Source organism: Leptopilina boulardi, unplaced genomic scaffold, assembly GCF_019393585.1.
Source record: "Leptopilina boulardi isolate dan_hultmark-lab unplaced genomic scaffold, ZJU_Lbou_2.1 LbouV2_165, whole genome shotgun sequence".
Classification (NCBI taxonomy): Eukaryota; Metazoa; Arthropoda; class Insecta; order Hymenoptera; family Figitidae; genus Leptopilina; species Leptopilina boulardi.
Genome location: NW_026137713.1, coordinates 715,915 through 740,162, shown reverse-complemented (window position 1 = coordinate 740,162; position 24,248 = coordinate 715,915). Strand labels below are relative to the sequence as shown.

The window sequence follows — 24,248 nt, the reverse complement described above, 5'->3', positions numbered from 1 at the left end:
TTTTTTTTTTTTATTTTGATTTACATAAATCGTAAATATTCGCAATATACGTCTTGCTGTGACTTTTTTTTTCCTATACTTTCAGTTTCGTGGTTTGAAACTGATCATATCATATATGGCTTAATTTGACCTAGAAACTTTTTTAAAACGTTCACTTAAAAGTCCAATAAAAAGTGGATGTAGAACACAAAGTTCATGGCATTTAGGTATCGTGCAGATAAGTAGTCTTTGACTGCTGCGGAACCAAAACGAGGGAAGATCAATAGTCATAAGACAAAGTAAAGTCAGCATTCAATTTTTGATTCATTACTTTAAAAAAAAAACTATTTCTAAATTTTTTTTTTTAATGTTTCGTCTAATTTATATAATAAAATCGTGTAAATTAGACGAAACATTAAAAAAAAATAATTTTTTAGGTTCAAAGCAAGGTTATTTGGAAACCTTGCAACAATCTTGCTACAAGCTTACACTGCAAGTTTACTGAGCAATTTTGCGATCCTGCAGTAACCTTACACTGCAATCTTTCGGTAAGCTTACCATGCAAGCTTTCAGTCAGGTGGAACATTTGAAGCTTGCGGAAAGTTTGTCGTGCAAGGTTGGCAATATTGCGCGGCAAGCTTGTCGCAAGGTTGCTGCAAGCTTACGTGCTATCTGGATTTTTTCAAAAAAATTTTTACTTTAAATATAAGTAAAAAAAAAAAAAAAAAAAAATTATGTAACAGAAACTATGTAATAATAAACATGAAAATTCAAAAAGGTTAATATAATATTTCTATTGATACAATGTATCTTTGAGTTGCGTTAATACCGAGAAGAAATTCAATTAAAAGCCGTGTGCTTCATACATATGGAACATGGAAAGTAAATTCTAAGAAATTCTAGGTCGAGAGGGTATAAATTGAGTTTTGTAATATTGATCGAAGAAAAAAGGTAATGCAAAAAGAGAGAGAGAAAAAAAAAAAAAAAAAAAAAAATACAGTAAAGAAAAAAAATTGGCACAGAGCCGCGGAAGTGAATGCAGTCTCTGTTTTAAAGCTCCGGGGGTGTCCAGCCATGGTTGTGAGCTGGTTCACACAGGGTTGTATAGATATATGGCTTCCCCGTGCTGTCATTTGAATCAGGATTAACTTTGAGTACTCTGAACAGGTGCAGCCAACACGTACACAAGTCCACAAGCTTTCAGAGGGGGGGGGGGAAAGGAAGGGGGTTGTGTCAAGTCAAAAAGAACTATTTTTTTTTGTTAAAGATTTATTTTCCCAAAAATTTTTTTACTTTTGCCAATTTAGAAATAGAAAAATAATAAAATTGTATTTTTAATTAAATTAAAATAGAATTTTTGTTCTAAAATCAAAAGCTCGAAAAGAAAATAAGAAATATTTATAGAAAAATAATTTTTAATTATTATTTTATAAAAAAATGGATTCAAAAGTCACGATTCGGGAAAAATTTTTTTTTTTTTTTTTTTTTTTTTTTTGACCAATCAGAGCCGTTTGAAAAGTGACCTCATTTCAATGTCATGATTTTAATCTTGAAAGGGCTCTGAAAGAGGCTCAATTGCAATGTATTTTGTCGGGTTCATCGATCAGTACTTACAGCCCTGACTGTTAAGCCTCTACCAGGGGGTGCATGCCCTGCAGATGAGCGTGACTGGAACAGTAGACTACTAACGCTTTTAAAGGAACAAGTCGGTAAATTGTGTGATTCGCGATTACAATATTTATTGAAAAATTTAAAAAAAAAAAAAAATTTTCTCAATTCTAAAAATTTAGTAATAAATTCAAAAAAAATTTCCCTTTTCCAAATTTCTCACAATACAAACCCTCAACGAGAATCTATCGATTGATCTCTTTTTTTTTATCGGTTTTTTTCAACTTTGGTTTTTTTGTAAGAAGTTTACTTTTTTCCTTATTTTGTTTCTTCAATAATTTATTTATTGCACTATTTTGTTTTTTTTTTATATAATTTAATTAGAAAATTTTTGTTTTAGAATAATTTATTTTTTAGGAGAATTTTTTTTTATTGACAAATTAGAAATATTTATTTAATACACATTTTTGTTTATTAGAGAATTTGTTGAAATAGTGAAATAATGTTTCTTTGAATCAAAGACATTTTTTTTTTTTTGAATCAAAGAAAAAATTTTTTTTTTTTTTTTAGTAGTTATTCCGTGTAATTTTGATAAATTTTTTTTTTCCACTAAAAATCGTAATCGACTAAATCAAGATTTTTTTTTTTTTTTTTTATAAATAAAATTTGTATTTCACAAATTGTTGCAGGCTAAAAAAAAATTATTTTCTTTAATAATTCATTGATAATTAAAAGTTTCTTGTGGTTAAAAAGTTCCGCGATAAACACTCGCTTTATTCATCAAAGATTTAATTGATCCTGATAGACATGACTTGTTGACTAATATTAGAAATAACGTGTAAATAAAATTTTACCAATATTTGCTTTCGCTTAAATTTTAATTTCTTTTATCAAAATTTTTTCTAAATAACTTTATTTATTATTATTATTATTATTATTATTATTATTATTATTATTATTATTATGTTATATTATATTTGTCTTCATTATGGATCAATAATTTCTAAATAGCAAAATTATTAGTTTAAATTCTTTAATAGTTTATAAAATTAATTAATGGCTGAAGTCATTTAGTAACTAAAATTTTAAATAATTGTAAAATTTACTGAACTATTTTTAATAAAATACATTATTTAAACTTCATTTAGAATTTAATATTTAATGTCGAATGTTTGGATAATAAATGTTTTTTAACAAAGTGGAGGATTTGATAAATAAAAATAAGAAAAAAAAGTTGAAATATAATCAAAATATATGAATTATTATGAGGGAAAAATTTCTTTTTTGTGAAGTCTATAATTTCACTACATTTTGCACGTTTCAGACTATGATTTGAGAGTTCCGTACACCGATTACCTCGGTGACGTTGCAACTTTGATTACTTCATCACACGTAGTTGGTTCTCATACAACCTCATCATATATATATATATATATGTTTACAAAACTTGTACATTGCATATGACCATTTTCAAAACTTTAGTAAACAAATTTCAATACAAGACAAAAAAAATTTTCCAAAAACAAAAATTCAATTTTAGAAAATTTTGAAATTTAAGAAAAAAAAATCAAATTTATATAATTCATATTTTGTAAAATGCAAATTTTTAAATCTATAACTGAAATAAAAATTTATTTAATTCAAACAATTATACTTGACTATTATCAAATAAATATTTATTTCTTTTAAAATAATTATTATTTTAGATGGTATAATATATTTATTTCAAAAAATTATTTGATTCAAATATACAGTTTATTTAATTAAATTATTTGTTTTTAAAAATTATTTGTTACAAGTAAATATTTATTTGGTTTAAGTAAATATTTATTTGATAATAGTCAAGTAATCGATTATTTGAATTTAAATTTTTTTTTCCAGTTTACGTTAAGAGCATTTGAACCTTCGTGACGTCACAAATCATGGCGCATGACACGTAAAATTTCTCAGGTATGTGAAAAGCACAATTTTGAATATTTTTTAAAAAAACCTTTTGGAAAATGTTCAGAATAACATAGACTCTGTCTGTTATGTGCGGAAAATTCAAAATTTTGCGTTTAAAACGTTTTTTAAACAATGTTAAGGTCACAAATCATGGCGCATGACACGCAAACTTCTCAGGTATGTGAAAAACACAATTTTGAATATTTTTTAAAAAAACCTTTTGGAAAATGTTCAGGGAAACATAGACTATGTCTGTTATGTGCGAAAAATTCAAAATTTTGCGTATAAAATGTTTTTTAAACAATGTTTAAGTTGGTTGTCACAAGTAAGGAAAAATACACGAATTGCTTATATGTAGGCATTGTTTAAAAAACGTTTTATACGCAAAATTTTGAATTTTTCGCACATAACAGACATAGTCTATGTTTCTCTGAACATTTTCCAAAAGGTTTTTTTAAAAAATATTCAAAATTGTGTTTTTCACATACCTGAGAAATTTTACGTGTCATGCGCCATGATTTGTGACGTCACGAAGGTTCAAATGCTCTTAATAAAATGCTTTCTAAAGAATTGAAAAATAAAAATGCAAATGGAAACAAAGATATCGAAATTACTTTTTTTTATGAAAATGCAAATAAAATAACAAGTTTCTAAATAAATTTTCTTGACGTTCCATCTATTAAAATGCATAAATTTTTGTTTTAAAAATAGACAACAGTTTTGCACGAACATTTGAATTTTCTTTTTACTTTTAAATTATTTTTTTTTTTTTTTCTATGAATCCATAAAGATTCATATATTTTACAACGTAAATTATATTTTTGCAAGTTAATAAATTTAGTTTTGTAATGAAATTAAATATATGCAAAAATAAATATTAATAATTTACTAAAATATATGTATTTCTCTTTCAATATAGAAAAAGTATAGAAAAACAATTGTAAAGAATAATAATTTTAAAATTTATTTTTTTTTAGATTTCCACTTCCAGCATCAATGAATCGTTAATTAGATAAAAAAAAAGGCAAAGTTTTGAATAAAACTTGCGTGTTTTTTTTTAAAGATTGAAAAAAAAATAGAGAGAGGTAATGAAATGAGGCATTTTGAGGAAGATCGAAATATTGGAAAATCGAACTCGTGGACACGACTGAATGATAAAACTATAGGAAGATCGTTGTGCGCTGCACTTTATCTTCACCCGTACCGGGTCCTATATGACGTATGAGTTTGCAACCTGCTCCCGCTTCCGTTAACTTGTCACTTTGTCATTCCCCGATCGGCTCTCGACAACGACGTGAGGGGTCGGGTCGAATCCTCCACGACGTGTGTTTTGTCTTCTCTTACATCATCGACATCATTTTTTTTTTCTTTTTTTTTTCATCTGATAGACGAATTTTTTCTTTTTCCACTTCGTGATTCGTGAGAAAAAAAAAAAAAAAAAAAAATGGGCCCCGTTGAAACGTATCATTTTCTCGTCGATGAAATTTCAGGTAAGTTGATTTTCAATATGAAATTTATAATTTTCTTTTTTTATCTTTATCTCTTTCTATATGAAAGAAATTGTCCCTTCAATTCACCTCAATCTCTTGATTAATTCAATTTCCCTTATCAATTGCCTCTCATCTACTTCACAATACCCCCCCCCACCCTCCCTGTCTCTATCTCCCTATTTCATTTGAATGTATATTTTACAAATTATTGTCCACTATGAAAAATGTTTCCTTGATTCAAAGATATCTTTGATTAAAAAAAAAAATTTCTTTAACTTAAAGAAAAAATTATTTTATAGAAAAGAAAATTTTATTAATATTTTTTTTTAGTTTTAGAATGAAAAAAATTTTTAATTAAATAAATCTTTAAATTGAAGAAAAAAATTTTTCTTTAATCAAAGATTTATTTGAATCAAGAAAATATTTTTCTGAATATAAGAAAAAAAGAAAATTATAGCTTTTATTTTGAATTACATTATTTATATATGTTAAATTATTAAAAATTTACATATATTAACATTTTTTTTTTATAATCGCTTTGAACGTTTGCGTACGATAACAATAGATACCTGAAAACCTGTCAAACATCATTTAAACAAGGACGTTATTACTAAATTAAAAACTATTGTATTATTGCACGCAATACTTGTTCTATATCTCAATCATTTGTTTTTTTTTTTATAAATGTAAAAAAAACAAGTTTCGTATCTTTAGATATCGAGGTTAGAATTTAATAATAAAAAAATTATTTTTAATAAAAAAAATTATTTTTTATGTAAAAAATAATTTTTTTTTTAATAATTATCTTTTTCAAATTAATTTTTTGTTTCTTTCATTGTCAGATAAATTTTTTACTGATACAAATTTAAAAAAAAAAAAAGAAAAAATTTTCTAAAAACGATTTCTTATACTGTAATTACAGATCCGAGAGTGGCTGACTGGCCCCTCATGTCTGGTCCACTTCCCATAGCACTGATTGTGGGGGGGTATCTTCTCTTTGTTTTGGACCTAGGACCTCGATTAATGGCAAATCGAGAGCCATACAAACTTCACAACATTATGATTGGTTATAATGTTGTTGTTGCAATAGCTAGTGCTGCTATTTTTTACGGGGTATAATTTTCATTTTCAAAATTTATTTTATTAAATTGATAGAAAATAAAATTATTAAATATTATTTTAATCACTATTTAAAAACAAAAATGTTTCTAAATACAAAAATATTTAAATAATTTTAAATTATGTTAAATTTCCATGTATAATGAAGATAAAAAATTTTTTAAAAAAATGCGCTTTTTTAAACTGTTTTTTCTTTTTTTTTCGTGTATTTATCATGTTTACTCGTTTCTTTAAAAAAAAAAATTTTTTTTTACGATTTTTAGTTACTCACTTCCGGATTTACAACGTCCTTGTCCTGGGGTTGCGAGCCGGTGGATTTTTCCAACAGTCCAGAACCACTTAACGTGAGTTTTTATTATTAATGCGCTGTTGAAAACGCGGTTTACTATTTTAAATAGAAAATTATGATAGAATAAATTATATACACCTACCACTATTTAAAAAAAAACTTCATTTTAATATTTTTCATAATTGCTTTTTACTAGTTTTAGTGGTTTTTATTTCTCATTAGCTTTTATTTTTATTATTATTATTACTTGGAGTAATGAAATATACAACATTCATTAACCATTGACAGCACGTAAGCTTGCGGCAAGCTTACTGCAAGCTTCAAATGTCCCACCTGAACCAAGCTTGCATGGTAAGCTTACCGAAAGATTGCAGTGTAAGATTACTGCAAGATTGCATTGTAAGGTTACTGTAAGATTGCATTGTAAGGTTACTGTAAGATTGCTCAGTAATCTTGCACGGTAAGCTTGTAGCAAGGTTAGTGCAAGGTTGCCACAAGCTTACTGTGCAAGCTTACTTAGCAACCGTGCGATTATTGTGCAATCTTGCACTAACCTTACAATGCAATCTTACAGTAATCTTACATTGCAATCATTCGGCAAGCTTACCATGCAAGCTTGGGTCAGTTGAAACATTTGAAGCTTGCAACAATCTTGCGGCAAGCTTACGTGCTATATGAGAAGTAGCAATAATTTTCAAAAATTTCTACTTTCAGATGACTAAGTGGGTTTGGCGAGTATTGTTATTAAAAATTGCCGAATTGGGAGATACAATTATTTTTATTCTTCGGAAGAAATACAATCAATGTACGTTTCTTCATGTTTATCATCACGCTGCAACAGCTATTTTAGCATGGGTTGTCTGTAAATACGCACCAGGTGATTAAATATCAATTTTTTTTTAACATTGTCTTATGCCTATATATATATATATATATATATAATTTGCTTGAAATATATTAAATTAATTTGTGAGGAAAATTTTGAATAGATGAGAAAGTTTTGTTCTCCAATTAATAGTTTAATGTCAGAGTGATCCAAGAAGTTTGTGAGTAACTTTCATAGTTGTTGACTTGAAACTATTCAACTGATTATAGGAGGTATGTGGACCTTCGTCATGATGCCTAATTGTCTGGTGCATGTGATAATGTACACTTACTACCTCCTTGCTGCCTTGGGTCCAAAAATACAAAAGCGGCTCAATCCATTCAAGCCTTATCTAACAATTTTACAAATGGTTAGTATCGAAAATTAATTAAAAACTTAATTTCTCTAATATTTTATTTCTCATCAGTTTATTTTTTTTTTTAACATAAAATTATTTATATATTTTGATACAATTTACCTCTGGTGAAAACTATTGACAAAATTTGTAAAATAACATATAGCAAAAGGCAAATAAGATTTTGTAAACTGAATATTGAAATTGCCTGTCGGTCAGTTGGCTTAGAGAAAGCGAGGAAAAATGTCCAATGAAAATCGAAAATGTGTGTGTGTATATGTGTGAAATGTTTGAGGGAAAATCCTTGGATCTTCGAATCTCATCTCTAACTATATGTATGCTACTATCATTTTTTTACTTTTACATTTCTCTTTCAATTTTTCCCCATAGCAAAAACTATTTTCCCTGCGTCTTTTGTAAGCGCAAAAGAGCAAAAGCACCAGCTTGAAATTAAACGAGCGCGTAATCCGATAAATCGTTCCGTCAATATCGTCGAGGAAATAATAAAAAAAAAATTCTTGGTCGTTGAATTATTTAATTAAAAAAAACGAGGTTGTTTCATCTTTATGGTCAAAAAGGTTTTGGACGAATATTTGTGATTTGAGAATAATTTTTCAATAGAGAAAAACTAAAGCGACTGTAAAAATTTTAAAATAAATATTTTTAGAATATATTTTATAAGTGTAAATTAAGTAAAATAGAATTGCAAACGTAGTTTTAAAATAAGGACTAATAATTTTCTCCTGAGTGCAAAAGTATAATTTTTCAAATGCCCTATCTGCAAATTAATCCTAATTGAAAATTAAACACATTACCTGCTATCTGTTTCCATATATAATAAACACAAGATATTCAATTAAATTTTCATACTAATTATTAAACGAGCAACATATTTCTTGAATAATTACAAGACTTTATATTTAAATAGAACTGAGTGACTAAAAAGTGGGAGCCATGTTGAATGAAGTGGAGAGTGACCCTCGCGTTATCAAAGATTAGTGCGTGACCTAGGTTATACCGACAACTCGTGTACCAAGTCAAAGAAAAATGCAGATTTTCTTATCGTTAAGCTGAGTTCTTTCGCACTCACGGCACGCATACAATGTTAGCGAAACGAAAACTAGCAGATGGACTGGGCAATAAAATGAAAAAAAACGAGGGTTGTACTTCAACAATACCAGAGATTTATCACGCTTTGTTCCGATTAGCCGCAAGATAGTGGACTTAAATGCATGCTAGGTTAAAGAAACAGGAACTAATAAAGCAAATTAGCAGGGAAATAAATGTAAACTTGCTTACTTTGGTGGTATTCCCGAACAATTATCTTGCAAATTTATTTTTTAGAGAATTTTTTAGAAATATATTTGAGTGTAGCTCAGCATCCGCTGGACCAATCAAAAAGTGCGCCATAGATTTTTTGTTCGAGACTTTTTGCTCAATTTTTTGGCATTATTCCCGAGTCATTATCTCGCAAATTTTATTTTTCTAAAATTTATCTCCCGAATATTTTAAGTGTAGCTCAGCATCCGCTGGACTAATCAAAAAGTGCGCCATACATTTTTTCTTCGGAACTTTTTGACTATTTTTTTGGTGGTATTCCCGAACGATTATCTCGCGAATTTAATTTTTCGAAAAATTTCCGAATTTGTTTTCTAGCTTAGCTCAGCATCCGCTGGACCAATCAAAAAGTGCGCCATACATTATTTGTTCGCTACTTTTTGCTAAAGAATTTGGCGGTATTCCCGAACGATTATCTCGCGAATTTAATTTTTCGAAATTTTTCCCGAATTTGTTTTCTAGCTTAGCTCAGCATCCGCTGGACCCATCAAAAAGTGCGCCATACATTTTTTGTTCGCTACTTTTTGCTAAAGTATTTGGCATTATTCCCGAGTCATTATCTCGCAAATTTTATTTTTCTAAAATTTATCTCCCGAATATTTTAAGTGTAGCTCAGCATCCGCTGGACCAATCAAAAAGTGCGCCATACATTTTTTCCTCGGAACTTTTTGACTATTTTTTTGGTGGTAATCCCGAACGATTATCTCGCGAATTTTAATTTTCGGAAATTTCTCTCCCGGTTTTTTTAAGCGTAGCTCAGCATCCTCTGGACCAATCAAAAAGTGCGCCATACATTTTTTGTTCAGAACTTTCTTGTAATCACTATGGCGGTATTCCCGAACGATTATCTGGCGAATTTAATTTTTTGAAAATTTTTCCGAAATTTATTTGAGTGTAGCTCAGCATCCGCTGGACCAATCAAAAAGTGCGCCATACATTTTTTGTTCGAGACTCCTGGGTTAAGACTTTGGCGGTATTCCCAACCAATTATCTCGCAAATTTAATTCTTCGAAATTTTTTAAAAAATTTATCTGAGTGTAGCTCAGCATCCGCTGGACCAATCAAAAAGTGCGCCATACATTTTTTGTTCGCTACTTTTTGCTAAAGACTTTGGCGGTATTCTTGAACGATTATCTCGAAAATTTAATTTTTCTAAATTTTTCCAAATTTGTTTTCTAGTGTAGCTCAGCATCCGCTGGACCAATCAAAAAGAGCGCCATACATTTTCTGTTCGCTACTTTTTGCTAAAGACTCTGGCGGTATTCTTGAACGATTATCTCGAAAATTTAATTTTTCTAAATTTTTTCAAATTTGTTTTCTAGTGTAGCTCAGCATCCGCTGGACCAATCAAAAAGTGCACCATACATTTTTTGTTCGAGACTCCCGGGTTAAGACTTTGGCGGTATTCCCGATCGATTATCTCCCAAATTTAATTTTTCGAAATTTTTTAAAAAATTTATCTGAGTGTGGCTCAGAATCCGCTGGACCTATCAAAAAGTGCACCATACATTTTTTGTTCGAGACTCCCGGGTTAAGACTTTGGCGGTATTCCCGATCGATTATCTTGCAAATTTAATTTTTCGAAAATTTTTCCAAAATATTTTGGAGTGCAGCTCAGCATCCGCTGGACCAATCAAAAAGTGCGCCATACATTTTTTGTTCGAGACTCCCGGGTTAAGACTTTGGCGGTATTCCCGATCGATTATCTCGCAAATTTAATTTTTCGAAAATTTTTCCAAAATATTTTGGAGTGCAGCTCAGCATCCGCTGGACCAATCAAAAAGTGCACCATACATTTTTTGTTCGAGACTCCCGGGTTAAGACTTTGGCGGTATTCCCGATCGATTATCTCCCAAATTTAATTTTTCGAAAATTTTTCCAAAATATTTTGGAGTGCAGCTCAGCATCCGCTGGACCAATCAAAAAGTGCACCATACATTTTTTGTTCGAGACTCCCGGGTTAAGACTTTGGCGGTATTCCCGATCGATTATCTCGCAAATTTAATTTTTCGAAAATTTTTCCAAAATATTTTGGAGTGCAGCTCAGCATCCGCTGGACCAATCAAAAAGTGCGCCATACATTTTTTGTTCAGAACTTTCTTCTAACTACTTTGGCGGTATTACCGAACAATTATGTCGTGAATTTAATTTTTCGAAAATTTTTAAAAAATTTATCTGAGTGTAGCTCAGCATCCGCTGGACAAATCAAAAAGTGCGCCATACATTTTTTGTTCGAGACTCCCGGGTTAAGACTTTGGCGGTATTCCTGATCAATTATCTCTCAACTTTAATTTTTCGAAATTTTTTAAAAAATTTATCTGAGTGTGGCTCAGAATCCGCTGGACCTATCAAAAAGTGCCCCATACATTTTTTGTTCGAGACTCCCGGGTTAAGACTTTGGCGGTATTCCCGATCGATTATCTCGCAAATTTAATTTTTCGAAAATTTTTCCAAAATATTTTGGAGTGCAGCTCAGCATCCGCTGGACCAATCAAAAAGTGCACCATACATTTTTTGTTCGAGACTCCCGGGTTAAGACTTTGGCGGTATTCCCGATCGATTATCTCGCAAATTTAATTTTTCGAAAATTTTTCCAAAATATTTTGGAGTGCAGCTCAGCATCCGCTGGACCAATCAAAAAGTGCGCCATACATTTTTTGTTCAGAACTTTCTTCTAACTACTTTGGCGGTATTACCGAACAATTATGTCGTGAATTTAATTTTTCGAAAATTTTTAAAAAATTTATCTGAGTGTAGCTCAGCATCCGCTGGACAAATCAAAAAGTGCGCCATACATTTTTTGTTCGAGACTCCCGGGTTAAGACTTTGGCGGTATTCCTGATCAATTATCTCTCAACTTTAATTTTTCGAAATTTTTTAAAAAATTTATCTGAGTGTGGCTCAGAATCCGCAGGACCTATCAAAAAGTGCCCCATACATTTCTTGTTCGAGACTCCCGAGTTAAGACTTTGGCGGTATTCCCGATCGATTATCTCGCAAATTTAATTTTTCGAAAATTTTTCCAAAATATTTTGGAGTGCAGCTCAGCATCCGCTGGACCAATCAAAAAGTGCGCCATACATTTTTTGTTCAGAACTTTCTTCTAACTACTTTGGCGGTATTACCGAACAATTATGTCGTGAATTTAATTTTTCGAAAATTTTAAAAAAATTTATCTGAGTGTAGCTCAGCATCCGCTGGACCAATCAAAAAGTGCGCCATACATTTTTTGTTCGAGACTCCCGGGTTAAGACTTTGGCGGTATTCCTGATCAATTATCTCTCAACTTTAATTTTTCGAAATTTTTTAAAAAATTTATCTGAGTGTGGCTCAGAATCCGCTGGACCTATCAAAAAGTGCACCATACATTTTTTGTTCGAGACTCCCGGGTTAAGACTTTGGCGGTATTCCCGATCGATTATCTTGCAAATTTAATTTTTCGAAAATTTTTCCAAAATATTTTGGAGTGCAGCTCAGCATCCGCTGGACCAATCAAAAAGTGCGCCATACATTTTTTGTTCGAGACTCCCGGGTTAAGACTTTGGCGGTATTCCTGATCAATTATCTCTCAACTTTAATTTTTCGAAAATTTTTCCAAAATATTTTGGAGTGCAGCTCAGCATCCGCTGGACCAATCAAAAAGTGCGCCATACATTTTTTGTTCAGAACTTTCTTCTAACTACTTTGGCGGTATTACCGAACAATTATGTCGTGAATTTAATTTTTCGAAAATTTTTAAAAAATTTATCTGAGTGTAGCTCAGCATCCGCTGGACAAATCAAAAAGTGCGCCATACATTTTTTGTTCGAGACTCCCGGGTTAAGACTTTGGCGGTATTCCTGATCAATTATCTCTTAACTTTAATTTTTCGAAATTTTTTAAAAAATTTATCTGAGTGTGGCTCAGAATCCGCTGGACCTATCAAAAAGTGCCCCATACATTTTTTGTTCGAGACTCCCGGGTTAAGACTTTGGCGGTATTCCCGATCGATTATCTCGCAAATTTAATTTTTCGAAAATTTTTCCAAAATATTTTGGAGTGCAGCTCAGCATCCGCTGGACCAATCAAAAAGTGCGCCATACATTTTTTGTTCAGAACTTTCTTCTAACTACTTTGGCGGTATTACCGAACAATTATGTCGTGAATTTAATTTTTCGAAAATTTTTAAAAAATTTATCTGAGTGTAGCTCAGCATCCGCTGGACAAATCAAAAAGTGCGCCATACATTTTTTGTTCGAGACTCCCGGGTTAAGACTTTGGCGGTATTCCCGATCGATTATCTCGCAAATTTAATTTTTCGAAAATTTTTCCAAAATATTTTGGAGTGCAGCTCAGCATCCGCTGGACCAATCAAAAAGTGCACCATACATTTTTTGTTCGAGACTCCCGGGTTAAGACTTTGGCGGTATTCCCGATCGATTATCTCCCAAATTTAATTTTTCGAAAATTTTTCCAAAATATTTTGGAGTGCAGCTCAGCATCCGCTGGACCAATCAAAAAGTGCACCATACATTTTTTGTTCGAGACTCCCGGGTTAAGACTTTGGCGGTATTCCCGATCGATTATCTCGCAAATTTAATTTTTCGAAAATTTTTCCAAAATATTTTGGAGTGCAGCTCAGCATCCGCTGGACCAATCAAAAAGTGCGCCATACATTTTTTGTTCAGAACTTTCTTCTAACTACTTTGGCGGTATTACCGAACAATTATGTCGTGAATTTAATTTTTCGAAAATTTTTAAAAAATTTATCTGAGTGTAGCTCAGCATCCGCTGGACAAATCAAAAAGTGCGCCATACATTTTTTGTTCGAGACTCCCGGGTTAAGACTTTGGCGGTATTCCTGATCAATTATCTCTCAACTTTAATTTTTCGAAATTTTTTAAAAAATTTATCTGAGTGTGGCTCAGAATCCGCAGGACCTATCAAAAAGTGCCCCATACATTTCTTGTTCGAGACTCCCGAGTTAAGACTTTGGCGGTATTCCCGATCGATTATCTCGCAAATTTAATTTTTCGAAAATTTTTCCAAAATATTTTGGAGTGCAGCTCAGCATCCGCTGGACCAATCAAAAAGTGCGCCATACATTTTTTGTTCAGAACTTTCTTCTAACTACTTTGGCGGTATTACCGAACAATTATGTCGTGAATTTAATTTTTCGAAAATTTTAAAAAAATTTATCTGAGTGTAGCTCAGCATCCGCTGGACCAATCAAAAAGTGCGCCATACATTTTTTGTTCGAGACTCCCGGGTTAAGACTTTGGCGGTATTCCTGATCAATTATCTCTCAACTTTAATTTTTCGAAATTTTTTAAAAAATTTATCTGAGTGTGGCTCAGAATCCGCTGGACCTATCAAAAAGTGCACCATACATTTTTTGTTCGAGACTCCCGGGTTAAGACTTTGGCGGTATTCCCGATCGATTATCTTGCAAATTTAATTTTTCGAAAATTTTTCCAAAATATTTTGGAGTGCAGCTCAGCATCCGCTGGACCAATCAAAAAGTGCGCCATACATTTTTTGTTCGAGACTCCCGGGTTAAGACTTTGGCGGTATTCCTGATCAATTATCTCTCAACTTTAATTTTTCGAAAATTTTTCCAAAATATTTTGGAGTGCAGCTCAGCATCCGCTGGACCAATCAAAAAGTGCGCCATACATTTTTTGTTCAGAACTTTCTTCTAACTACTTTGGCGGTATTACCGAACAATTATGTCGTGAATTTAATTTTTCGAAAATTTTTAAAAAATTTATCTGAGTGTAGCTCAGCATCCGCTGGACAAATCAAAAAGTGCGCCATACATTTTTTGTTCGAGACTCCCGGGTTAAGACTTTGGCGGTATTCCTGATCAATTATCTCTTAACTTTAATTTTTCGAAATTTTTTAAAAAATTTATCTGAGTGTGGCTCAGAATCCGCTGGACCTATCAAAAAGTGCCCCATACATTTTTTGTTCGAGACTCCCGGGTTAAGACTTTGGCGGTATTCCCGATCGATTATCTCGCAAATTTAATTTTTCGAAAATTTTTCCAAAATATTTTGGAGTGCAGCTCAGCATCCGCTGGACCAATCAAAAAGTGCACCATACATTTTTTGTTCGAGACTCCCGGGTTAAGACTTTGGCGGTATTCCCGATCGATTATCTCGCAAATTTAATTTTTCGAAAATTTTTCCAAAATATTTTGGAGTGCAGCTCAGCATCCGCTGGACCAATCAAAAAGTGCGCCATACATTTTTTGTTCAGAACTTTCTTCTAACTACTTTGGCGGTATTACCGAACAATTATGTCGTGAATTTAATTTTTCGAAAATTTTTAAAAAATTTATCTGAGTGTAGCTCAGCATCCGCTGGACAAATCAAAAAGTGCGCCATACATTTTTTGTTCGAGACTCCCGGGTTAAGACTTTGGCGGTATTCCCGATCGATTATCTCGCAAATTTAATTTTTCGAAAATTTTTCCAAAATATTTTGGAGTGCAGCTCAGCATCCGCTGGACCAATCAAAAAGTGCACCATACATTTTTTGTTCGAGACTCCCGGGTTAAGACTTTGGCGGTATTCCCGATCGATTATCTCCCAAATTTAATTTTTCGAAAATTTTTCCAAAATATTTTGGAGTGCAGCTCAGCATCCGCTGGACCAATCAAAAAGTGCGCCATACATTTTTTGTTCGAGACTCCCGGGTTAAGACTTTGGCGGTATTCCTGATCAATTATCTCTCAACTTTAATTTTTCGAAATTTTTTAAAAAATTTATCTGAGTGTGGCTCAGAATCCGCTGGACCTATCAAAAAGTGCCCCATACATTTTTTGTTCGAGACTCCCGGGTTAAGACTTTGGCGGTATTCCCGATCGATTATCTCGCGAATTTAATTTTTCGAAAATTTTTCCAAAATATTTTGGAGTGCAGCTCAGCATCCGCTGGACCAATCAAAAAGTGCGCCATACATTTTTTGTTCAGAACTTTCTTCTAACTACTTTGGCGGTATTACCGAACAATTATGTCGTGAATTTAATTTTTCGAAAATTTTTAAAAAATTTATCTGAGTGTAGCTCAGCATCCGCTGGACCAATCAAAAAGTGCGCCATACATTTTTTGTTCGAGACTCCCGGGTTAAGACTTTGGCGGTATTCCTGATCAATTATCTCTCAACTTTAATTTTTCGAAATTTTTTAAAAAATGTATCTGAGTGTGGCTCAGAATCCGCTGGACCAATCAAAAAGTGAGCCATACATTTTTTGTTCCAGACTTCTTGCTCAATTTTTTGGCATTATTCCCGAGTCATTATCTGGCAAATTTTTTTTTTCGAAATTTTTTTCCCAGTTTTAGTGAGTGTAGCTCAGCATCCGCTGGACCAATCAAAAAGTGCGCTATACATTTGCTGTTCGGAACTTTTTGCCTATTTTTTTGGTGGTATTCCCGAACGATTATCTCGCGAATTTAATTTTTCGAAATTTTTCCCTAATTTGTTTTTTAGCTTAGCTCAGCATCCGCTTGACCAATCAAAAAGTGCGCCATACATTTTTTGTTCGAGACTCCCAGGTTAAGAATTTGGCGGTATTCCCGAACGATTATCTCGCAAATTTAATTTTTCGAAAATTTTTCCAAAATATTTTTGAGTGTAGCTCAGCATCCGCTGGACCAATCAAAAAGTGCACCATACATTTTTTGTTCGAGACTCCCGGGTTAAGACTTTGGCGGTATTCCCGATCGATTATCTCGCAAATTTAATTTTTCGAAAATTTTTCCAAAATATTTTGGAGTGCAGCTCAGCATCCGCTGGACCAATCAAAAAGTGCGCCATACATTTTTTGTTCGAGACTCCCGGGTTAAGACTTTGGCGGTATTCCTGATCAATTATCTCTCAACTTTAATTTTTCGAAAATTTTTCCAAAATATTTTGGAGTGCAGCTCAGCATCCGCTGGACCAATCAAAAAGTGCGCCATATATTTTTTGTTCAGAACTTTCTTCTAACTACTTTGGCGGTATTACCGAACAATTATGTCGTGAATTTAATTTTTCGAAAATTTTTAAAAAATTTATCTGAGTGTAGCTCAGCATCCGCTGGACAAATCAAAAAGTGCGCCATACATTTTTTGTTCGAGACTCCCGGGTTAAAACTTTGGCGGTATTCCCGACCAATTATCTCGCAAATTTAATTTTTCGAAATTTTTTAAAAAATTTATCTGAGTGTAGCTCAGCATCCGCTGGACCAATCAAAAAGTGCGCCATACATTTTTTGTTCGAGACTTTTTGCTCAATTTTTCGGCATTATTCTTGAGTCATTATCTGGCAAATTTTTTTTTTCCTAATTTTTTTCCCAGTTTTAGTGAGTGTAGCTCAGCATCCGCTGGACCAATCAAAAAGTGCGCTATACATTTGCTGTTCGGAACTTTTTGCCTATTTTTTTGGTGGTATTCCCGAACGATTATCTCGCGAATTTAATTTTTCGAAATTTTTCCCTAATTTGTTTTTTAGCTTAGCTCAGCATCCGCTTGACCAATCAAAAAGTGCGCCATACATTTTTTGTTCGAGACTCCCAGGTTAAGAATTTGGCGGTATTCCCGAACGATTATCTCGCAAATTTAATTTTTCGAAAATTTTTCCAAAATATTTTTGAGTGTAGCTCAGCATCCGCTGGACCAATCAAAAAGTGCACCATACATTTTTTGTTCGAGACTCCCGGGTTAAGACTTTGGCGGTATTCCCGATCGATTATCTCGCAAATTTAATTTTTCGAAAATTTTTCCAAAATATTTTGGAGTGCAGCTCAGCATCCGCTGGACCAATCAAAAAGTGCGCCATACATTTTTTGTTCGAGACTCCCGGGTTAAGACTTTGGCGGTATTCCTGATCAATTATCTCTCAACTTTAATTTTTCGAAAATTTTTCCAAAATATTTTGGAGTGCAGCTCAGCATCCGCTGGACCAATCAAAAAGTGCGCCATACATTTTTTGTTCAGAACTTTCTTCTAACTACTTTGGCGGTATTACCGAACAATTATGTCGTGAATTTAATTTTTCGAAATTTTTAAAAAATTTATCTGAGTGTAGCTCAGCATCCGCTGGACAAATCAAAAAGTGCGCCATACATTTTTTGTTCGAGACTCCCGGGTTAAGACTTTGGCGGTATTCCTGATCAATTATCTCTCAACTTTAATTTTTCGAAAATTTTTCCAAAATATTTTGGAGTGCAGCTCAGCATCCGCTGGACCAATCAAAAAGTGCACCATACGTTTTTTGTTCGATTCTCCCGGGTTAAGGCTTTGGCGGTATTCCCGATCGATTATCTCCCAAATTTAATTTTTCGAAAATTTTTCCAAAATATTTTGGAGTGCAGCTCAGCATCCGCTGGACCAATCAAAAAGTGCGCCATACATTTTTTGTTCAGAACTTTCTTCTAACTACTTTGGCGGTATTACCGAACAATTATGTCGTGAATTTAATTTTTCGAAAATTTTTAAAAAATTTATCTGAGTGTAGCTCAGCATCCGCTGGACAAATCAAAAAGTGCGCCATACATTTTTTGTTCGAGACTCCCGGGTTAAGACTTTGGCGGTATTCCTGATCAATTATCTCTCAACTTTAATTTTTCGAAATTTTTTAAAAAATTTATCTGAGTGTGGCTCAGAATCCGCTGGACCTATCAAAAAGTGCCCCATACATTTCTTGTTCGAGACTCCCGGGTTAAGACTTTGGCTGTATTCCCGATCGATTATCTCGCAAATTTAATTTTTCGAAAATTTTTCCAAAATATTTTGGAGTGCAGCTCAGCATCCGCTGGACCAATCAAAAAGTGCGCCATACATTTTTTGTTCAGAACTTTCTTCTAACTACTTTGGCGGTATTACCGAACAATTATATCGTGAATTTAATTTTTCGAAAATTTTAAAAAAATTTATCTGAGTGTAGCTCAGCATCCGCTGGACCAATCAAAAAGTGCGCCATACATTTTTTGTTCGAGACTCCCGGGTTAAGACTTTGGCGGTATTCCTGATCAATTATCTCTCAACTTTAATTTTTCGAAATTTTTTAAAAAATTTATCTGAGTGTGGCTCAGAATCCGCTGGACCTATCAAAAAGTGCCCCATACATTTTTTGTTCGAGACTCCCGGGTTAAGACTTTGGCGGTATTCCCGATCGATTATCTCGCAAATTTAATTTTTCGAAAATTTTTCCAAAATATTTTGGAGTGCAGCTCAGCATCCGCTGGACCAATCAAAAAGTGCGCCATACATTTTTTCTTCGGAACTTTTTGACTATTTTTTTGGTGGTATTCCCGAACGATTATCTCGCGAATTTAATTTTTCGAAATTTTTTCCGAATTTGTTTTCTAGCTTAGCTCAGCATCCGCTGGACCAATCAAAAAGTGCGCCATACATTTTTTGTTCAGAACTTTCTTCTAATCACTATGGCGGTATTCCCGAACGATTATCTCGCAATTTTAATTTTTCGAAAATTTTTCCAAAATATTTTTGAGTGTAGCTCAGCGTCCGCTGGACCAATCAAAAAGTGCGCCATACATTTTTTGTTCGCTACTTTTTGCTAAAGAATTTGGCGGTATTCCCGAACGATTATCTCGAGAATTTAATTTTTCGAAATTTTTTCCGAATTTGATTTCTAGCTTAGCTCAGCATCCGCTGGACCAATCAAAAAGTGCGCCATACATTTTTTGTTCAGAACTTTCTTCTAATCACTATGGCGGTATTCCCGAACGATTATCTCGCAATTTTAATTTTTCGAAAATTTTTCCAAAATATTTTTGAGTGTAGCTCAGCGTCCGCTGGACCAATCAAAAAGTGCGCCATACATTTTTTGTTCGCTACTTTTTGCTAAAGAATTTGGCGGTATTCCCGAACGATTATCTCGAGAATTTAATTTTTCGAAATTTTTTCCGAATTTGATTTCTAGCTTAGCTCAGCATCCGCTGGACCAATCAAAAAGTGCGCCATACATTTTTTGTTCGCTACTTTTTGCTAAAGAATTTGGCGGTATTCCCGAACGATTATCTCGCGAATTTAATTTTTCGAAAAATTTCCGAATTTATTTTTTAGCTCAGCTCAGCATCCGCTGGACCAATCAAAAAGTGCGCTATACATTTGATGTTCGGAACTTTTTGCCTATTTTTTGGTGGTATTCCCGAACGATTATCTCGCGAATTTAATTTTTCGAAATTTTTCCCGAATTTGTTTTCTAGCTTAGCTCAGCATCCGCTTTACCAATCAAAAAGTGCGCTATACATTTTTTGTTCGCTACTTTTTGCTAAAGAATTTGGCGGTATTCCCGAACGATTATCTAGAGAATTTAATTTTTCGAAAATTTTTCATTAATTTATTTCAGTGTAGCTCAGCATCCGCTGGACCAATCAAAAAGTGCGCCATACATTTTTTGTTCGCTACTTTTTGCTAAAGAATTTGGTGGTATTCCCGAACGATTATCTCACGAATTTAATTTTTCGAAAAATTTCCGAATTTGTTTTTTAGCTCAGCTCAGCATCCGCTGGACCAATCAAAAAGTGCGCCATACATTTTTTGTTCGAGACTCCCGGGTTAAGACTTTGGCGGTATTCCTGATCAATTATCTCTCAACTTTAATTTTTCGAAATTTTTTAAAAAATTTATCTGAGTGTGGCTCAGAATCCGCTGGACCTATTAAAAAGTGCGCCATACATTTTTTGTTCCAGACTCCCGGGTTAAGACTTTGGCGGTATTCCCGATCGATTATCTCGCAAATTTAATTTTTGAAAATTTTTCCAAAACATTTTGGAGTGCAGCTCAGCATCCGCTGGACCAATCAAAAACTGCGCTATACATTTGATGTTCAGAACTTTTTGCCTATTTTTTGGTGGTATTCCCGAACGATTATCTCGCGAATATAATTTTTCGAAATTTTTCCCGAATTTGTTTTCTATTTTAGCTCAGCATCCGCTGGACCAATCAAAAAGTGCGCCATACATTTTTTGTTCGCTACTTTTTGCTAAAGTATTTGGCGGTATTCTTGAACGAATATCTCGCGAATTTAATTTTTGAAAAATTTCCGAATTTGTTTTCTAGCTTAGCTCAGCATCCGCTGGACCAATCAAAAAGTTTGCCATACATTTTTTGTTCGAGACTTTTTGCTCAATTTTTTGGCATTATTCCCGAGTCATTATCTAGCAAATTTTATTTTTCTAAAATTTCTCTCCCGATTTTTTTAAGCGTAGTTTAGCATCCGCTGGACCAATCAAAAAGTGCGCTATACATTTGATGTTCCGAACTTTTTGCCTATTTTTTGGTGGTATTTCCGAACGATTATCTCGCGAATTTAATTTTTTGAAATTTTTCCCGAATTTGTTTTCTAGCTTAGCTCAGCATCCGCTTTACCAATCAAAAAGTGCGCTATACATTTTTTGTTCGCTACTTTTTGCTAAAGAATTTGGCGGTATTCCCGAACGATTATCTCGCGAATTTAATTTTTCGAAAAATTTCCGAATTTGTTTTTTAGCCCAGCTCAGCATCCGCTGGACCAATCAAAAAGTGCGCCATACATTTTTTGTTCGAGACTTTTTGCTCAATTTTGTGGCATTATTCCCGAGTCATTATCTAACAAATTTTATTTTTCTAAAATTTATCTCCTGAATATTTTAAGTGTAGCTCAGCATACGCTGGACCAATCAAAAAGTGCGTTATACATTTTTTGTTCGGAACTTTTTAACTATTTTTTTGGTTGTATTCTCAAACGATTTTCTCGCGAATTTAATTTTTCGAAATTTTTCCGAATTTTTTTTCTTGTTTAGCTCAGCATCCGCTGGACCAATCAAAAAGTGCGCCATACATTTTTTGTTCGAAACTTTTTCCCTATTTTATTGGTGGTATTCCTGAACGATTATCTCGAAAATTTAATTTTTCGAAAATTTTTCATAAATTTATTTGAGTGTAGCTTAGCATCCGCTGGACCAATCATAAAGTGCGCCATACATTTTTCGTTCAGAACTTTCTTCTAACTACTTTGGTGGTAATCCTGATCGATTACATCGCAAATTTATTTTTTCGAAAATTTTTCCAAAATATTTTTGAGTAGCTCAGCATCCGCTGTACCAATCAAAAAGTGCGCCATACATTTTTTGTTCGAAACTTTTTCCCTATTTTATTGGTGGTATTCCCGAACGATTGTCTCGAAAATTTAATTTTTCGAAAATTTTTCATAAATTTATTTGAGTGTAGCTCAGCATCCGCTTGAGACTTCTAGGTTAAGACTTTGTCGGTATCCCGCATGGATTATTTCGAAAAACTAAAAAATCGAAAACTTTTTCTAAAATCCGTAAATATTGCTATTCTAATTAATGAATAAATTAGCAAAAATACAATTATGAAAATAATTTCTAAACTCACGTGTTTTGTTTCATTTCAGATGCAGTTTGTAATCATAATTATTCACACAACTCAGGCTCTAATGCCGTCCTGCGAGCCACGTCGTAAACCTTTAGCATGTTTGTACATGTTTCATGTTCTTATTATTTTCTACAATTTTTGGGACTTTTATAAGAAAGCTTATTTGAAGAAAAAATTAGTATAAGAAATTATTGCAGAATAAAGAAATATAAAATATAATAAAATAAGAATAACAGCGGAGGATGGTGACAACTTAATTTCCATCGTTTCCTATCATCCACAATGGGACAGAAAGTGAGACTAAAAATCGATCTCACGTATCCTTCACAAAACTTATTTAAGATAAAAAAGTAATGTTTATTGTTTCATCACTCACGGATGTTTCTGTGTAAAAAGAACTAGACTATTTTGTACTTTCTTAACAGTAAATTTATCGAAACATCATGTAAGATTTCATTATTCTTCTTTGCACCCTTATATATAAACGATCTAAGTATAATATGTATCAATTTAATTATTTCCTTTCCTTTATAAATTTTGAAAAATAACAATGTTTTTATTTCAGAATTTTTAGAAAAAAAACATTCGAAATATATTATATAGTTTTGCTGATGGAAACAAAAGATTTTGGAATTAGACTTCACACTGAACAACTAGATTTGGCATTCGCGGAATTAAAATTTCATATATAAATTGTATTCGGCAAATGCAGGAATGGGTAACCATTGCCGTTCGAAGCAGATGCCAGCAGTATTTAAGCAACCAATTACACGTCCTATGGCAATATCGTACATACTGAACGTAATAGGAGACTCGGGTTTATAAATTTTACACGATTACCTGAACAGCAAGTCGTATGAAGTATTGGGGGAGAGATTACCATTTTAATATCCCAAGTGGAAAAAGTACTCGACAACGTCAGCGAGTCAATTATACGACTCCAGACACCATATTTAATATTTGCGCGTAGACACAAAATACATGGAGAAAAATCATTTAGCTATTGCAGCTAATAAATATTTTCTACATTTGATGAAAAAGTATTAGATTTGATCCTTAGCTGCCATAACTAAGGATTAGCAAGTCCATGCGTGTAAATCCTGTATCCGGCGTGACGCCACTTTTACTTCGCGTAAAAGGGTTGCACAGTGGAAAAGTTTTGTTAAATGCAGTGATATATTAGTAAGTAAATATTAATTATTATTCAAAAATGTAGAAATGGAGAACTAGTGCAGCTTCTCTAAAAATAGGAGATGGAGGAATATATAAACGCTTCGAAAGTAACTACAATTCAGTTTCGCACATTTAACCTAATATTTCAAATTCGTTTCTTAAAAATAATAATTAAAGAAAATATTCCGCTAAAATAGAAAAGAAGAGTAAATTTTTAAAATTATATTCCTATCCCTAAGACGTGAAAATTTTTTCTGTTGAGAAAATCCTCTAGAGAAATAAATGATAAAATCAATTTTGTTTAGATATAGAAAAAAATGTGATTAATTTTTTACGAAAAGAGGTATTTTTAACGAATAGGACACACGTTTTGCGAGCAATGAACCATGACTAACGCGTTTCTCACTTCGATTCATATTTTATGACTATGAATTAAAGAATGTTTTTCCCCCCCATCGAGGAATATCCAGCATTAATTATTAAATACATGTTTCATACGTTCTCAGCTTTAAACTTTGGTGTTACAATACATTTTAGATTAACAGGAAACTTGTTTTATAATTTCAAACTACTGTACTGAAAATACCTTACATTTTTAAAACTTTGAATTTCACTTTTACTGTCAATAATTTTCCTTTTTTAATTCTATCTTCTTCTTTAACTAAACTATTTGAGATTAAATATTTTTTTAAAAATTCAATTGTTTATCGTTTGGAATATGT

At 32.7% G+C, this 24,248-nt stretch overlaps 1 protein-coding gene across 3 annotated transcripts; it reads left to right on the top strand.

Moving 5' to 3' along the window:
• The first annotated feature begins 1,670 nt into the window (after positions 1 to 1,670).
• LOC127277173 (elongation of very long chain fatty acids protein 1-like) lies at positions 1,671 to 22,854 on the top strand. Of its 3 annotated transcripts, none has more exons than XM_051298047.1 (7): positions 1,671 to 1,688; positions 4,509 to 5,021; positions 5,944 to 6,134; positions 6,404 to 6,484; positions 7,144 to 7,306; positions 7,525 to 7,664; positions 22,373 to 22,854. In XM_051298047.1, the coding sequence occupies exons 2-7, from the start codon at positions 4,976 to 4,978 to the stop codon at positions 22,535 to 22,537; spliced, it is 786 nt and encodes a 261-aa protein (XP_051154004.1). In that variant the 5' UTR covers positions 1,671 to 1,688; positions 4,509 to 4,975; the 3' UTR covers positions 22,538 to 22,854. The 3 variants fall into 3 exon arrangements, with proteins under 3 accessions (XP_051154004.1, XP_051154005.1, XP_051154006.1); XM_051298048.1 differs by lacking the exon at positions 1,671 to 1,688 and adding an exon at positions 1,868 to 1,884; XM_051298049.1 differs by lacking the exons at positions 1,671 to 1,688; positions 4,509 to 5,021 and adding an exon at positions 5,607 to 5,743.
• The last annotated feature ends 1,394 nt before the right edge of the window (positions 22,855 to 24,248 follow it).